Raw genomic sequence first — 19,112 nt, 5'->3', positions numbered from 1 at the left:
AGCAAACCAAATCATGGAGAAATTAATTATCTAAGGTAAAACAGATAAATAGGAAGAGCCCACAAGATTCCATCTCCTTAACATACAATGCCAGAGTTCAGCAAACATCAGCCTGCTGGCCAAATAGACCCGCTGCCTGTTATTTTAGTGGCCCATGAGCAAAGAATAGTTTTTACATTTTTTAAAATGTTGGGTACAAAAACCAAAAAAAGAGTATTTTGTGACAGATGAAAATCACAAGAGATTTAAATTTCATTGCTCATAAGCAAAGTTTGATAGGAACACAGCCACATATATTCATTTATATATTATTGCCCATGACTGCTTTTGCGCTACAATGACAGACGTAAGCAGTTACAACAGAGGTGGTATGGCCTGCAAAGCCAAAATTATTTATTCCCTGGCCTAGTACTGAGAAAGTTTCCCACTCAAAAAAAAAAAAAAAAGTTTCCCAGTGCCTGGTCCATGCAATGCTGAGCAAGGGCTGAGGAGAATTCTCCAGATTTTCTGTACCCAAGTGATGATCTGTCCTTCTACTGCTGTCTTGGCAAAACCTCCATTCCATCTATTCCCATCCATTTAATTCTCATATCTTTGCTTCCGTGTGTGAATGTGACACAGTGTCAAAGTTCTGACCTACCACCCATGGGTTAGCTTACTGTGTCTCGAAATGTGTGGGTAGAAATATAAGCATAGTATTCCAGCAAAACTAGATAAGGACATTGTACAAAATGGAACCAGACATAAAAACAAGTTTTCAAAGGATAGTTATTGCGACTATAAGAATACTGGGGCCAGTGTTCAAGTGGGTGGGGAAAGAAGCATTTAAAATCTCTCTTTAAGCAGAATCAGGCCTAGAAATAGAAAGAACAAACTGTTAGTTGCCAGAGAACAGGGCTGTGGGGAGATGGGCAAAATGGGTGAAGGGGAGTGGAAGATACAGGCTTCCAGTTAGGGAATGAATAAGGCACAGGGGTAAAAGTAAGGCACAGGGAATATGGTCTGTGGTATTGTAACAGCGTTGTATGACAGCAGATGCTAACTACCCTTGTGGTGCTCACAGCATAACGTATAGAGGTGTTGAATCACTGTGCTATACACCTGAAACTAATGTAACACTGTGTGTCGACTATACCCAAATAAAATAATAAAATAATAAAAATGAAACCTCTTTTTAATTAGATTGCTCCATTGAAGAATAGACTAAACTGTTGCTGAGCCAGTCACCCAACTGCCTTCCCTGCGGCTGCACGATTCTCACCTGAGAATAAGAAAATTCAAGTACGTGGCTTTAGCTGAAGACAACTACATGCCTAAAACAACAATCAAAGAGGAAGTGGCAAAGGTAGTTGGGAAAGTAGTGCTTCAGCTTCCCTGATCACTGGATTTCAAATATTTTAATAAATAAAATCCACGTTTAATTTAAACATTAGTTGGATAAAAACTTCACCTGAATACTTCATGCCTGGCTTTTATCGCTCAGGAATCACTATAGCAACAGCACAGGAGTAGGATTTGGCATTTCCTTAGCCACAGTGAAGGGAGTAACCAATAAAAGAGATGAACTTACAACATAACAACCATAAAATATGCATCAGTATACCAGTAGAGCTCTGTTTTTCTCTTGCATTAATATGCATTCTGTAAGAACAAAAAGCAAGGGGGTAAATAAAATTATTATCTCCAGAGAGGAGATCTTACCCTGTATTCTCCAGGGGACCTATCTGCATACGTACAGTGGGTTGAAAGGTCCCCATGATCTTGATTCTTTGGCATCATGTGGGTTTTTCTGCTCGGTTCTCTTCTGCAGCTCTTTGTCTCCACAGACTCTGTAAGCCAATGGCATTAAGTCTATGATGCAGAAGAGCTTTGGGCCTTTTCCACAGTGGAGGTAAACCAACACAAGAGAGCCAAATAGAGCACCCCTGTCTGCTGTTAGTAGGAGCCCAGCAGTTTTACAGATGTGATGAAATTCCAGAGGCACAACCAGAGGGTTCAACTTCCTGGGCTCGGTTCAGAAGACAGCTTTGTCCAACTTCAGAGAGGAAACTGACTTCTTCCATTTTGGTTCCTTTGAGATGATGGGGTAAGAGAGATGCTATAGTAGGACTCTTAGCTGCCTGAATCGTAAGCATCTCTTCTCTTGGTTCTCAAGAATAGCCTAAAGTACTCTCAAAATCAGATGTTTAAAACCAGGACACATCAATTATTCCAACACCTTTATTTTATAGACCAGGAAACTGAGGCTCGGAGAACTGAAACAAATTGCTGAGGGTCATCCAGCTGATTTATAGGATCCTCACATCTTTTATGGGACACTCAAGGCTTTTATTTCTATGACACATACCACCTTGTCTCCTTATTCTTCCAAGCATGGGCTGATTCTTTTTAAAAATGACACTGGATCAGAGCACCTGGGTGGCTCAGCCTGTTAAGCGTCTGACTTCAGCTTAAGTCGTGATTTCATGGTTCCTGAGTTTGAGCCCTACATCAGGATCTGCACTGACAGTATGGAGCCTGCTTGGGATTCTCTCTCCCACTCTCTCTCTCTCTCTCTGTCTGCCCCTCCCCCACTAGCATTCCCTCTCTCTCTCTCTCAAAATAAATAAAGTTAAAAAAATGACACTGGAGGTGCCTGGGTGGCTCAGTCGGTTAAGCATTCAATTACACCTCAGGTCATGATCACATGGTTCATGGGTTCAAGCCCCATGTCAGGCTCTGTGCTGACAACTCAGAGCCTGGAACCTGCTTAGGATTCTGTGTCTCCCTCTTTCTCTGCCCCTCCCCTGCTCATGCACTTTCTCTCTCTCCAAGATAAATAAACATGAAAAATAATTTTAAAAATGACACTGGATCACTACCCATTATACTGAATTCTGGGTTGCTAAAAGCTCATGTTGCTTGTTGAAACATGTTGTTAAAAGCATGTGTCTAGAATAAGGAGAAAATATTCTCGTGGCTTTTTGTGCCCTGGAGAGGCGGTGAACACAACGCCATCTAATTGACACAAACAAGGAGAGTTTAAAGTTGCTGCCTGCAGCATCTCCCTTGAAAGTCAGACAATCAATCAACAGAAAGTGTTTTGATCTTTGAAGTACACCAACCCCTTAGGTAAGCCATTTCAACCAGAATTTATTAAGGACAGGCATAATATTGTAGAAATTTTCTTTTTTCCAGCTGCACTACCATTCAATTATACATACTCAATAGAGCCAACAGAATGCCACCACCTTGGCAAGGTTTGGCACTTCTTCAGTTATTAGGATGTTGTAGAAACATAGAAAATGTTTATCTCAAAAGACCTTCTCACGGTAGTAAGGTGAAATAATTCCTGGTTCCATAGACATGCTCCACCTTCTCACTCCTTTATTACACATGTTCTTCTCTCAGCCTGAAATACCCCTTTCTCTTTCCCACTCTCAAGAATCATGGCAAGGCTTAATCAGTCAGACAGAGACAGACAGATACCATATGTTTTCACTCATATGTGGATCCTGAGAAACTTAACAGAAGACCAGAGGGGAGGGGAAGGGGAAAAAATGGTATAGAGAGGGAGGGAAGCAAACCATAAGAGACTCTTAAATACTGAGAACAGACTGAGGGTTGATGGGGGGTCGGGGGGAGAGGGGAAAGTGGGTGATGGGCATTGAGGAGGGCACCTGTTGGGATGAGCACTGGGTGTTACATAGAAACCAATTTGACAATAAATTATATTTAATATAAAAAAAATAATCATCCTCAGGGCGCCTGGGTGGCTCAGTCGGTTAAGCGTCCAACTTCGGCTCAGGTCATGATCTCACGGTCCGTGAGTTCGAGCCCCACGTTGGGCTCTGTGCCGACAGCTCAGAGCCTGGAGCCTGTTTCAGATTCTGTGTCTCCCTCTCTCTGACCCTCCCCCATTCATGCTCTGTCTCTGTCTCAAAAATAAATAAAGGTTAAAAAAAATAAAAAAAAATAATCATCCTCTAGGCCAAGTTGGTGGCCACTCTTATGTACAACTTAAGAGCTCACTGCATTTCTTCACATTCTATCATCAAACTTACCAGGTAATATTGTAACTCAGATTTTGTGTTTGTTTGTCTCTCACATTGGACTGTAAACTTCTTGAGAACCAGGGACCCTGTTTTATTTATCTTTGCTCCCCACAACACTTGGAATAGGAGATGCACAATACATGTTTATTTTCTGAAATAACATTTCATGAATGATACCAATGGAATTTTTTATGGCCTGCACATTCTAGTAGTTCATCATTTTCTCTCTCTCTGAAAGCATGTCCTTGAATACTTTGACGTCTTACTTTTTTGCCTGCTCTTATGTTCCTCTTTCATTCTTAAGTAGATTAAATCACATGGCTAAAACTCAGAAGTAACATGAACATTAACATGATTTTCAAGCCAGTGGAAATTCTGCAAAGACAGTGCACTTACCTAGAGCTGCTGCGTGATGGGAGTTGCACATTTCTTCATCATAGTAGCTTTGAAATTCTTTTGACCCAGACCCACAGTAAGATGTACATTTTATATTATAATCATACACCTCATAGCTTCTAGAGCCAGACTTCCAGGTCTAAACCCTGGTTCTGGAATATATCATCTCTGTCCTTGTAAAGTTGTTTAACCCCTTGGTTTTTTCATCTGCAAAATGAATTTGATAATAAGATCTATCTGCTAGGATTGTTATGAGAATTAACTGAGTATACATCAAGTTCTTACTATCATATATAGTGTTATTTTGTCAGTGTCAACCATTATATTATTACTTATTTGAATGAGAAATTTATGAAATAATACTATATTATCTGCATCCTAAAATTTTTTCATGAAACTTTAAATTGATTTCACAATCAAATACTGGGTTTCAACTGCAATTTGAAAATAATAATGCTTAGCTAGACACTCTAGCCTCTCTGACTTATTTCAAAAAAATTGTTCAACACTAAAGGACCTATGCTATCCATGCTTTTCATCGTTAAATAGACTCATATCCTCTCTTTTTTCTATCATTTCTCTGCAGTATAGATAGCATTTAGCTTCTGCAGCTGGCCCTGCCACTTCTTGAAACCAATAACCAGTTCTGAACCAGGTACAAGTTCAGAAACCCATATCTCAAAAATCAGCAGTCTTTTTCTTCTACTTTAAGTATACTGACTGTTAAAATTTACTCAGTACACTCTGTGTGTGGGCAGAGTTCTAATAATTTTAACTCATGTTATTTCATGTAATCCTTAAAAAGAACACACGACCCTGTGAGAGAGCTACTACTGTTATCCATACTTTAAAATGGAAGGTATTGAGACACAGAAAAGCTAAAGTATTTGCCAAGGTCACACAGACAGTAAGTGAACTGGGACTGAAAACCAGTGAGTCTGAGTCAAGAACCCTGGACTTAGCATATGCCTTAGCCCTAACAGTAGGGTTCTACATTCAAGGGTGGGGGAGTCAGGTACTGTGTGTTACAGATTAGCATTCACTGCGGAAAATCCTCAGAGAGAGACCAGGAACCTGCTTCTTTCTTTTTGAGAATTTTCTATGCCTCCTAACTTCTCTATTCCCCAGTTTGTTGGCCAGGGGCTTTTGTCCAACTCTTTTATTGCTTGTTTTTTGTTTTTTGTTTTTTGTTTTTCTCCTGGCCCTGCATCCTGTTGACCTTCTCCCTGGTCTTTGAAATTACTCTAAACCTTTTTACATGCAATTAGCCTCTCCTAACACTGTACATCTTTAAAAAAGTGTACACACCTCAATTATAGCAGCTAACACACTGGAATATAATTGGTGGTTTATGTAAGTCACTCCTGCCAGGCTGGGAGTGGCTCTGTGCTTTTCGTATTTACATTTCTATCTATAGTGTCTGGCACAGAGCCCATCAAATAGTTGGCACGCACTAAGTAAGCATTTAACAAGTGTGAATGGAAAAACAGGTGGACAGACCAATGAACCTCGCCCCCGATAGCGAGAAATTGTTCTTTAATGTCATCTCCTGATCCATCCACTACATTGCTTCCCTGCTGTCCTTCTTGGCAAAGGATTTCCCCCCAGACTGGGAAGTTTAAGAAAAAAAATATAATAAAATACCTCAGAAACATCTTGTCTTAGGAGAAATTATTATGATGATTTCACAAACTAAAAACTCATCCTACATTAATGCCTCTTTTTGTGTTTTTTTTAATCATTTCCAATATTAGGGTGGCCTTTGATTCTCAAAGATGCTATTCTTCTGATTTTTAGCAGATCTTACTTAACTCCTTCAAATAAACCTCCATTCCTATCACTTTCACCCCCAAGTTTCCACCCCACCCACTTTCCTGTGACTTTGAACCACTTGTGAGGCTGTTAGAAATCATTTCCTTGTGGAGACCTGGTCCCTTCTGCACATCAGTGCTAGGATGATCTCATCAGTGACACCAAATACCCTGCTGCAACTAACAACCTGATAATTAAATGACCTGATCATTAGATAATTATTATTATATATAACTTCAATAATCTGTACTCTTCTTTCTGTTAGGATACTCTTTAGCCAACAATTCCTAACAACTAAAACAAATCACTTTTTCAGAGTTTTCTTTCTTTTTTTTTTTATTGTCAAATTGGTTTCCATACAACACCCAGTGCTCATCCCAACAGGTGCCCTCCTCAATGCCCATCATCCACTTTCCCCTCTCCCCCACCCACCATCAACCCTCAGTTTGTTCTCAGTATTTAAGAGTCCCTTACGGTTTGTCTCCTCCCTCTCTATAACTTTTTTTCCCCCTTCCCCTCCCCCATGGTATTCTGTTAAGTGTCTCAGGATCCACATATGAGTGAAAACATATGGTATCTGTTTTTCTCTGTATGGCTTATTTCAATTAGCATAACACTCTACAGTTCCATCCACGTTGCTACAAAAGGCCATATTTCACTCTTTCTCATTGCCAAGTAGTATTCCATTGTGTATATAAACCACAATTTCTTTATTCATTCATCAGTTGATGGACATTTAGGCTCTTTCCATAATTTGGCTATTGTTGAGAGTGCTGCTATAAACATTGGGGTACAAGTGCCCTTATGCATCAGCACTCATGTATCCCTTGGGTAAATTCCTAGCAGTGCTATTGCTAGGTCATAAGGTAGATCTATTTTTAATTTTTTGACGAACCTCCACACTGTTTTCCAGAGTGGCTGCACCAGTTTGCATTCCCACCAACAGTGCAAGAGGGTTCCCATTTCTCCACATCCTCTCCAGCATCTATAGTCTCCTGATTTGTTCATTTTAGCCACTCTGACTGGCGTGAGGTGGTATATGAGTGTGGTTTTGATTTGTATTTCCCTGACGAGGAGTGACATTGAGCATCTTTTCATGTGCCTGTTGGCCATCTGGATGTCTTCTTTAGAGAAGTGTCTATTCATGTTTTCTGCCCATTTCTTCACTAGTTCATTTGTTTTTCGGGTGCGGACTTTGGTGAGTTCTTTATAGATTTGGATACTAGCGCTTTGTCTGATATGTCATTAGCAAATATCTTTTCCCATTTTGTTGGTTGTCATTTAGTTTTGTTGATTGTTTCCTTTGCAGTGCAGAAGCTTTTTATCTTCATGGGGTCTCAATAGTTCATTTTTGCTTTTAATTCCCTTGTCTTTGGAAATGTGTCAAGTAAGAAATTGCTGTGGCTGAGGTCAGAGAGGTTTTTTCCTGCTTTCTCCTCTAGGGTTTTGATGGTTTCCTGTCTCACATTCAGATCCTTTATCCATTTTGAGTTTATTTTTGCGAATGGCGTGAGAAAGTGGTCTAGTTTCATTCTTCTGCATGTTGCTGTCCAGATATCCCAGCACCATTTGCTAAAGAGACTGTCTTTTCTCCATTGGATATTCTTTCCTGCTTTGTCAAAGATTAGTTGGCCATAATTTTTCAGAGTTTTCTATATCACAATCATAATTTCAAAGGCATAAGTAAGAATTTCAATTCCACAAATTCCCTAACTTGCTATGAACATAATTATGATGAATGAACAAATGCTTGCATTTTTGTTAATTAGTTAATAAAATTACTGAGGCATAAAAACATGCAATGTTATATTTTACATTAACTCAGTTTTAAAGAATAAAAATTATATACCACTAGTATCTCCATAGAGATATAACCTACCCAAACCACTTAAAACTCCATTGGATACAGCAAGACACACTTTATGACTTAGATATTTGAAAGTTTCTAGATGGTGTTTTATCAAGTTTAATAATATCAGTTTTATATTCGACAAACAGATTGTATTTACAGAGGAGTAAATACACTACACTTCTATTATGTGCCAAGTGCTGGACTGAGTGTTCGATATGTATTACATCATTTACTCATTACATCTATTCTAAGAAATATATTTTAAGTCAATAATTTGAGAAAATTAATTTACTCATTTATACACCAATTTGTGTTGTGCACAAACTCCCTTTTCTGTGTACTTTGTACATTCTCTCTGCTGCGTGCTGGCGGGCACACAAATGCACAAAACAGCGTTCACTCTTAACTTACATGGTTACTTTCTGCTTTGAAGTTTTTACCTCTAGCCATTATGAATATTTTTATGAAAACAAAATATGTAGATTTGTATGAAAATGGTACAATCGTTTTGGAAAACATTTTGGCAGTTTCTTAAAAAATATAAATATATGCCAAAATTATGTCCCAATAATTTCATTCTTTGGGAATTTAGTAATTCTTATCCAAGGAAAATGACAAAATATTTCCACAAACATTGTATTTGCATAGATATTAATAAAAGTTTTATTCATAATGACCAAAACCTAAAAGTAATCAAAATGTCCACCAATAGGTGAATGTATAAACAAAATATGATATCTCCATATATCCATACAATGAAATTTATGCATCAATAAAGGAAAACAGGGCACCTCGGTGGCTCAGTTAGTTAAGCGTCTGATTCTTGATTTCAGCTCAGGTCACGATCTCATGGTTTGTGAGCTCAAGCCCTGCATCAGACTCTGTGCTGACAGTGCAGAGCCTGCTTGGGATTCTCTCTTGCCCTCTCTCTTTGCCCTTCCCATGCTCTCTTTCTATATATTTCAGAATAAATAAACTTTAAAAAAAGAGAACAAACTACTGACTTATGCAACAAATTGATATTTATGAAAAACATTGTGCTGATTTAAAGAAGCCAGACACCAAAGGGTATGCATCGTATAATTTCACTTACACGAAACTCTTCAAAAGATAAATATAATCTTGACATCGAAAGCTGAACAGCATTTACCTGAACACAGAATTGTTCAAGGGATATAGAATTGACTGGGAAGAAACATAGAGAACATTTTAGAATGATGGAATATCATTTAATATATCATTTTAGAATGATGGAATATATCTTAATTGTGGTGGTATTTGTCAAAATTCATAAAACTCTACACTTAAAGTGAATTATTTTTATTTTATGTAAACTATCTCAATAAAATTGATTTTTAAAAATTACATATACACATCTGGGAAGCAGTGTTTTGTGTCTGCATTTGTGTGTATGATGTAATAAAGAAATCAGAACAAAGGAGGAACCAAAGGTCTAGTACTAAATCGATAGATTTAGTAGGCAAAAACAAATTTTATTGGGAAGGCCTTATACAACTATTCATGTAAGGACATACGTTTGGACTTGAGATCCCTAGCAGCCAGAATACAGAATAAAATATAATCAGCTACAAGATGGAATTTTATAATAACTTAATTTCAGTACATTTTTGAATAATATAAATATTTAAAAATAGATTTAGTGTACCATAAAGCATGCAGTGAATCAAGATTAAACACAAGCTCAGAAGTAGGATGTTGTGATTAAAATTCTTACTCTTAAATCTCCCACTTGGGTCATGCTTCCAAGTAACACTTCAGGGAAACTTCTAAATGGTGTTAACTCTTCCTAAACATGCTTCACCTGACCAGATTACAAATGCTACAGACTGCAAAGAAGCAGGAGCTGTGTGTTTGTGTTTATACTTTTCACTTTTAGGTTTTTTTCAGTTGAGTTCTACTGTGCTTTTTTTCTTAATGTTTATTTATTTTTGAGAGAGAGCACAAGTGGGGTAGGGACAGAGAGAGAGGAGGACAGAGGATCCAAAGCTGACTCCATGCTGACAGTAGAGAGCTCAATGCGGGACTTGAACCCACGAACCACGAGATCATGACCTGAGCCGAAGTCGAACGCTTAACGAACAGAACTACCCAGGTGCCCCCACCGTGTTTTGTTTTTAAATCTACGATCCATTTTTTTCCACAAACTGGGACATTAGGTAATATAAAAGTATATGTTATAGAGAAACAGAAAGGAAGGGCAGCTTGTGCCCAAAAGACACATTCACTGTACATCTTACTTTACAATTTAGGGTAAAAAGATACCATGTCTTTTCCAATAGCACAAACACAACTTCATAACCCCATTACATAAAGTATTTTCTTTTGTTGATCAACAGCCAACAATTTTCCCCAGCTAATATTTGCATTTCAGCAAAAACTGATTTTGACATTTGTCTGTGGTTGCCAAATGCCTTCTCCTACTCCAGGCTCTAGGCTGAAGCCTATACCTGCACAGAGGAAACTGGAGGATCCTTAGGTCAGCATTTAGGTGATTCAGCATCGAATTCTGTTTTGACTTTGTTTTCTACTTCCAGAACCCAGACCTTCTATCTCAGTTCCAATGACCAAGTCTTTACCTTGGTGTTGTGTCTGAACCTTAAGTTGATAGACTGTATACCATGTTCAGCACGTCTAAACCTAGAAATCTGCATAGCTCTACAGTTTCTCTCAGGAACCTGAGTCCTGTGCTACTGTTCTGTTGCCAAATTGTTCTGATGCTGTCACCTTTCTGAATCATTGCACATGCTTTGCATGCAGTTTATTTCATCCTCCCACAGCCTGGACCACCAAGAACCACCAATCCTTCATTCCCAGAGACCAACATGTGGTGGTACAGCTCAGTGATTCTAGACCACTGTTGCCCTAACCATGTGTAGGCTTCACTTGCTAGCTAATTAAAGAATATCTGGGAGTGAGACCTAAGTATATGCATTTTTTTAAAACCCTCCAGATGATTCTCAAACTCAGGCTGAGAATAGAGCGAGGCAAGGGAGGGTGCTAAATTTAAGGGGGGGGGTCCACGAAAACAGTAATCAGGATGTAACTTTAGTGTACTATTTTTTTAAACCATAATAAGCAAAAAAGTAAAATTTTAAGTAAAGGCTTGGAGCTTGAGTTGAAAGGGAAATTTTCATAATATTGATCATGTCTTTATTTAAAATTTTGGTATTTTATTCATCATAGGCTTATTTGCATTTATACTAATTTAGAAAACAGTCCATTGAAATATTGATTACATTATGTGCTGAGGTTTAAGGTGTCCCCTGAAATTTTGCTGTCTCCTTATCCTGGTCTGGGCCGTACAAACCACTGACCTAGTCAGATGCTCTACATCGTCTCTGACCCTAGTGCCAGTTGACCGTAGTGAGCAGGTGGGAAATTGTGCTCTCTACAGACAACTGGCCCCTGGGTCAGAGATGATGTAGCACTTTTCACTAGGTCAATGGTATATATATGAAGAACAAGTCAACTGCTTTTGTCCAGGGTCCCAATCTCTTTCTTAAGTCTTAGTCTGATTCTAGGAAATACACCTGTATCCAAAATATGTAGGAGGACTAAGCTAGTCCTCCTTTTTATTTTTATTAATATTTCAGTTAGATTTTTTAAATGTTTACTTATTTGTTTTAAGAGAGAGAGAGAGAGAGCATGAGTGGCAGAGGGGCAAGGAGAGAGGGAGGGAGAGAGAGAGGAAGAGAGAGAGAGAATCCAAGAAGCTGACAGTGCAGAACCCGACCTCACAAACCATGATATCATGACCTCTGTTGAAATCAAGTGTTGGACACTTCAGGGCACCTGAATGGCTCAGTCAGTTAAGCATCTCACTTCGGCTCAGGTCATGATCTCATGGTTCATGGGTTCGAGCCCTGCATCGGGCTCTGTGTTGACAGCTCAGAGCCTGGAGCTCCCTTCTGATTCTCTATCTCCCTCTCGCTCTGCCCCTCCCTTACTCATGCTCTGTCTCTGTCTCTGTCTCTGTCTCTCTCTCTCTGTCTCTCAAAAATAAATAAAATGCTAAAAAAATATTTTTAAAAAGAGTTGAATGCTTAACCGACTGAGCCACTGAGGCACCCCAATATGCACATTTTTAAAACTCTTTCTAGGTGACTCTGATTCATCATCGCTCCCCACCTCTCACATCAGAACCATTGAGCTAAGTCATATAGTACAGTGTTGCTCAGAATGTGGTCCACAGAGCAGCAGCATCAGCATTGCCTGGAAGTTTATAAGGAATGCTCAGGTCCCATCCTTGAGCTACTTAAACAGTAATTTGGGGATGGAACCAGGAATCTAGATTTAATAAGCTATCCAGGAGACTCAGATGCATGCTAAAGTTAGAGAACTGCTAAATGTATAAATAGTCATCTATCTATTAATTGGATTCATGACAACCAGTAGACAGCCACCTACTCCCAAGATGGCTAAGATCACCTCCAGAGATGAGGGTGGGGTTTGCCCTAATTCTTCCTGTGCAGAGGTAGGCAGGCCCAGCAAATGTGATATCATGTTAGCCAATGTGTCTCAGGAACAGACACTCACCAAGTAGATGGTTTCCTGGGGTACCCACGAAAAGGAAAGCCAGATTCTGAGAGCAAGCCGTGTGATTAGAGGTGCCAGGAGTGGGAAGCAGAAGTGCTAAATCTTTCCTGAAGCTCAAGGGGCAAGTCTGAGTCCAGACCAAAAAGAAAGCCCTGACTAGGAGTCCAAGGACATTCTTACAATGGAACCTGTGAAGTCTGATGCTTGTTTTTATTGTTGCTGGCTGGCTGGCATGTGGGCAAGAAGGCATTAACTATGGGCATAAGGTCAGAGAAAATAGTCTGGGACTGAAATGGGCATGAGAAATGCATGCAGTGTGTGGGTTTGCCATCTACATGGCTTAGCTGGGACTTATCAGCCTTTTTTTCAAAACAGATGCCACTGGACTCTTTTCAAACTTCTCTCTAGTCTGAAGTACTTACAAGATATAAAATCTGCAGTTGGTTTACAATTTAAGATACTACTGTGAGAAAAAAAATCAACTCAAATGTAAGGTTTATTTTATTTTATTTTTTAATGTTTTTGTTTATTTTTGAGAGAGACAGAAAGACAGATCATCAGCAGGGGAGGGGCAGAGAGAGAGGGAGACACCGAATCCGAAGCAGGCTCCAGGCTCTGAGCTGTCAGCACAGAGCACGATACGGGGCTTGAACTCACGAGCTGTGAGATCATGACCTGAGCCGAAGTCAGACGCTTAACCGACTGAGACACCCAGGTGCCCCTAAGATTTATTTTAACTGAATCCGATTTTGTGCAGTTCTTTACACATAGGGAACATTTATTTGATATCATCTGATTGAGCTTTGCAAATGAAAAGCCTAGCTCATGGAATCTCAGTTACTTTGAAAATCTAATTTTGTACAGAGCATGAAGTTGATTGAAAACAGACGGAACCACAACTTCACAGGACGGTGAGGTCAGAGTTTGGACCCTCCAGAGTTGAAAGAACAGCAAGGTACGGGGCAGGGCAGGGGGAAGATGGTCTGAGTCAGAGCAGAAGGGAGGGCTCCTCACGAGAAAACCTGCCTGGTTACCATCACTGGCTGTCTCATCACCAGTGCCACCTCCTCATGGCCAGAGCAAGATCGTAAAATTGCACCCCCCCCATCCTTGCCACTTTACACAGCTGGACCTTATCTATCCTATTGCCTCCTTTCACCTGTCAAAAAGCACCTGTACTTCTCTTCAGGAATGTTTTCCAATGTTACCTTGCCTCTGAAGCCCTCCTGGGTCCCTTAGCTCATTGCACCGCCCCCCCCCCCCACCATGGATGCCTTCCCCTGCACTTCTGAACCTTCTCAACATAAGCTTTTAGTGCCTAGATCCCTGTAACTGTTTATAAGTCTGCTTCTCTCCCACCAGACCATGACCTATTTGAAGATAAAAACAAAATTTTACATACTGGGTGCCTGGTACATAGTAGGAGCATGACAATTATGAGCTAAAAAATGAATAGAGACTCAGATTGACAACATCCTGCAGAAACGCTGAAGAATGTGCTAAGATTTGGAGTCAAGGTGGATTTGCCAGAGCAGATAACATTATAGATGGGCTCTGCCCTCATTTTATGACCCAAAAGTAAGACTTGAAGTAAGGTCTTCTCAGGAGCCCTGAAAGCCAACTAAAATCCGGGGCGGGGGGGGGGGTTGGGGAATGAGGGGAAGATGTGCCATATGAACTATGACTTTTCAAAAGGTATTTGGGGTTGGAGATGGTGGCATTGGGGCAGAGTAGGGAGGCAATGCCTTCTCCTTAGAAAGCATTTTTTATCCCAGAATGTAAATGGCTAAGCAAGAAAAGGGGTGCTCAGAGTAATCTCTGTCCTCTAGTCCAGAAAGAGAGGCATGGAGGGCATCTCCTGTCCAGTCTGCTAAACAAGTTGGGGGAAGAAACTATAATGCCAGCAGAAATCCTACTCATGGTGAAGGAACATGTATTTGGCTCATACTCTAAGGAACTTGCTTATGATAAGGAACCAAGACGCAGATGGTTACAGAGGCCAGGTATGTGTGATTACTAAGTGAAGTTGGAATGTGTGACAGACAATAGGGAGCAAGTATGGAGTAAGGATAACAGAAGAGGGCACATCCTGTATCAAGGACTCCCACAAATTACCACCCACAACCACTACTCAACTCCAGGTGGTTATTTCTATTCAGGAATGTGGGCCCACATTTGCCAGATCTTTCTAATTTTTATGAGAGGCGGAAATTCAGATTTAGTACACAATCTCCCAATTTTGAAAAGTAGACAATAATTTAATTATTTTAAATCACACTTGAGCCTACATTGTATGAGCCAAACAATAAATGCCTCAAAGCTGAATCTGGGTCATGGGTTATTAATTTGTAATATGATGATTTGAAAAGAGAAGGAGATAGTCAAGGAGCACTCGGTGGTTCAGAGAGTGAAATTACTCAATATGATCCAGAAGTTCCCCTGCATCTTATCGGTACCTAGCATTGAACATGGCTTTGATCACCCCATGGTTCTGTATACTCAAAATCTACACTTCCATTGATATCTAGAAAGAAGAACATCTAAACATCTTAAAACAGAGAATCAAACCATTTACCATACAGAGAATTTGGTTAAGGGCTGTTTTTCGTTGTCAGTTAATAAATAAGAGTGGACCAACATTAACGTTTGGTGTATTAGGTTGGTGCCTGTGGAAGGGACACATGTTTTCTGAGCCTCTATAAAAAAAACCATAAAGATTTTAGAGAAATAAAAATCAAGTGGAAGTACAGTTTTCTAAAAAAAAAAAAAAAGAAAGAAAAAGAAGGAAAGGAAGAAAGCAAGAAAGAAAGCAAGAAAGAAAGAAAGAAAGAAAGAAAGAAAGAAAGAAAGATGGAACCATGAAGTTTCGTTTCAGAGGTGTGGTACCAGAGTTGCCCTGGCCTAGATTTCCACAGGATGCGTTTTCCACCTGGAAATAAATGAACACAAAACGTTGCTGGGTAGTACGTGTGGTTGGCATACCAGAAGTGGATGAATAGGGAAAAGGCACCCAGAGCAGTTAGAGAGATTCTAAGAAGTTATGCAGAGCCAGAGTTGAAAAACAAACTTAACAGATCATATGTAGGTTTAAATCAATATTTTTAGCTCAAAGAATTTTTTAAAAACTGATTTTTATAAGCCTCATAAGATTACAGCTGCCATGGCTTAAAATCAATTTTAACTCATTTTCCATTCATGTAATATGAGAGGAGGGAGCCAATTTCACTGGTTCACTGGAGAAATAGTTTAAGGGTTTCCATAGTGGAGAAAGAAGTTGGTTTCAGTTCAGACAGATATTTCAAGCTTCAAGGGCTGTGTCTGGACGGAGAAGGATTTCCTCTCCCGGAAGTCCCATCACACACAGGGAGTGTGAACATATTTCAGGGCTTCTCAGGTACTGGAATTCCTGTGGCACTTAGACTAGAAGAGACTACAGTCCCAGCTGCCTCTGGAACCCTTGCTTGTGATTTCAGCCTTCCAGACAGACCGAGGACCCTGTCATCAGCATGTTTAAAAGGAAATCCTTCAAGAGGAGAAGACTCTGAATCAGTGAGGACTGGCTGGCCGGTGTGTGTGTGTGTGTGTGTGTGTGTGTGTGTGTGTGTCAGAGAGGGAAGGGGGGAGGGAGGGAGAGAGAGAGCATGTGTGCTCATTAGGGGACGCTCTATGATTCGACAGCCTCATTGTTGCTGCCGCTGCTCCTGCTGCGGCTGTGTGGTCTGTCAGCAGTTGGAAAGAACTGCAAGGGTTTAGAGGAACTGCAGGTCTGAAGACTGAGCGCTGCTAAATGGTATCCCCGTCAACAAAGTAGACGAGACCTCCTGCAGGATTGGAAACTTGGACTTATTACTGCTTCATCCACCTGGAGAAAGCAGGCAGCGCCACAGAGGAAAAGGTAAGAGAAGAAATTGGCCTCTACTGGGAAGGCAGGGCAGGGGGCATGGGGAAATGGAGGCTCAAAGACTTGCTATTTTGTAGCCAAGCCCTCCCACCCTCAGAGAGCAAAGGAGGGAAACGCTAAAATCCTACCAAGCTTCATCATTGAGCCTTTTCCCCCTGGTACATTTTTCTTCTTTACACTTTTCCCAAGCATCTAAGAGGTCTCTTTGTATTTCTTTTTCAGCGAGAGCAGATATCATTCAGTTTTTCCTTCTGGGCAGTCTTTCAAAATAGGGAGCTTTCTCTGTTTCTCTTATGAGCTTTTTCGCCATTAAGAGGAAACAGGTGCCTCTTATTAAGCTGGTCAAAAAACAGTTGCTCCTTCCTACACGAGGGTTGCCTTAAAGGGAGTTTTCAGAAGTACATGTGAGCCCTGTTACTGTAGAAACACGAGAGGTGAAAGCGGAAGAGAGAGCTACTGTCAGTGACTGGCCCCATTTGAAACGGTGATGAATTTGGACTATAACTCTTCACAGGGGGAGAGAACCACTGAGATAAAGGCAGAACACCAGGAAGAGGATGTTTTGAGAAGTGTTTCAGAGAAACTTCAAGTCACTAAAAATGGAAAACGAGACAGTAAGTGAACTGAACCAAACACAGCTTCAACCCAGAGCAGTGGTGGCCCTAGAATACCAAGTGGTCACCATCTTCCTTGTGCTCGTTATTTGTGGTTTGGGCATCGTGGGCAACATCATGGTGGTCCTGGTGGTCATGAGAACCAAGCACATGAGGACCCCCACAAACTGCTACCTGGTGAGTCTGGCAGTAGCTGATCTCATGGTCCTGGTGGCTGCTGGCCTCCCCAACATAACAGACAGTATCTATGGGTCCTGGGTCTACGGCTATGTGGGATGCCTCTGCATCACTTACCTCCAGTACTTGGGCATTAATGCCTCCTCTTGTTCCATCACAGCCTTTACCATTGAGAGGTACATAGCAATCTGTCACCCCATCAAAGCCCAGTTTCTCTGCACATTTTCCAGAGCCAAAAAGATCATCATCTTTGTCTGGGCTTTCACATCGATTTACTGTATGCTCTGGTTCTTCTTGCTGGATCTCAATATTAGCACCTACAAAGATGCTATTGTGGTGTCCTGTGGCTACAAGATCTCCAGGAATTACTACTCACCTATTTACCTAATGGACTTTGGTGTCTTTTATGTTGTGCCAATGATACTGGCCACCGTCCTCTATGGATTCATAGCTAGGATCCTGTTCTTAAATCCCATTCCTTCAGATCCTAAAGAAAACTCTAAGACATGGAAAAATGACTCAACCCACCAGAACAAGAATATGAATTCAAAGACCTCTAATAGATGTTTCAACAGCACAGTATCTTCAAGGAAGCAGGTAAGCAAACCAAAGCCTCCAAGTCCACAGAAGAAATGTGGGATAGAGTCCCTTGCAGGATGGGGTCCACTTTGCCTTACTTAGCTGATGGCAAGATGAAAATACAGTCATGCAAATGTTTCACAGTTTAAGCTTCTGCTTTACATATTAAATCCATCTCTAAAGCAAGTAAAGACCTAAAAATAGGTGGGGAAAATGTGATAGCATATCAGCAGGTATCAGTTTAGGTGCTGTTAAGATAGAGGGAAATATAAACAGAAACTCTAGAAATCCACCTTTAAAATGTTTGTGACTCTCTGGGAAATGTTATCAAAATACACCATTTGTGGCTCTGGATATCTTTAAAAGTTCTATTACATGACAAAGATTTGATAAGGTAGTTTGAGAAAAGATGAGTCAAAGCAATAATTCTACAGTTGTTCACTGAGATATATAAATGAGAGGGGTTCAGTTCCTGGACTTCCTAGTTTTAGTGGGGAAAGTTTCTATCACCCTCTCCCCCAGCTCCCTGCAAAGTATCCCAGCATGCAGAAGCTGAAAAAGCACTTTGCTCAGGAAATGTTCTGATAAAAAGGCTAACACCAAGCTCAATTTGTTTGTCACAAAGAATGATTTATTTTTTTAAATGTCTGTTTTTCCTGGTAAGCATAACTAAAAATCCCTTTATGCTTTCAGATCACCAAATGTGGATGTGGTTACGGTTGAATAGTGGTTTTACTAGTGAATGGAGTGCAACTTTGTTACAGTAGAAAAAGCTTATAAGACAATATAGGAATGAAATACTTTTATACCACATACACGTTCAGCTCTATTCACATATGAACTTAGCCTTCAGTTCCTTTCCCTTCTCTGCTAAACACAATAAACACATGGTAAACATTTATTCTCATGGCTGAAAAAGAAAACTTGAAATCAACAGTACTGGCTCTCTCTCTCTCTTTCCCTGTATGAAATGCAGTTCTTTCTGTGTGCATAGATAGAAACTGAGGAAGCACGCTTTAAAAAGTATGCATATAGATTATACATGCTATTACTTCCTAAACTCTAGGTTAGTTGAGATATGAAGAATTTTAATTGGACATATGGGCACACACTGAAGTGAGCTACTAATAATTACAGGTGTTGTAGATATGCATGGCATACATAAGAAACTGTAATTTAAAAGGAGTATC

General features: G+C 40.2%; 1 protein-coding gene across 1 annotated transcript in view; it reads left to right on the top strand.

The window, feature by feature from the left end:
• Positions 1-16,283: 16,283 nt before the first annotated feature.
• TRHR (thyrotropin releasing hormone receptor) overlaps positions 16,284-19,112 on the top strand; it is a 52,452-nt gene continuing 49,623 nt past the window's right edge. Inside the window, exons 1-2 of the mRNA XM_045453891.1 lie at positions 16,284-16,546; positions 17,067-17,940. Of these exons, the coding sequence (XP_045309847.1) occupies positions 17,152-17,940 (789 nt within the window). The 5' untranslated portion in view covers positions 16,284-16,546; positions 17,067-17,151. The remainder of the gene's footprint in view (positions 16,547-17,066; positions 17,941-19,112) is intronic.

Source organism: Leopardus geoffroyi, chromosome C3, assembly GCF_018350155.1.
Source record: "Leopardus geoffroyi isolate Oge1 chromosome C3, O.geoffroyi_Oge1_pat1.0, whole genome shotgun sequence".
NCBI classification, from domain to species: domain Eukaryota; kingdom Metazoa; phylum Chordata; class Mammalia; order Carnivora; family Felidae; genus Leopardus; species Leopardus geoffroyi.
This window is presented reverse-complemented; position numbering and strand designations above follow the sequence as displayed.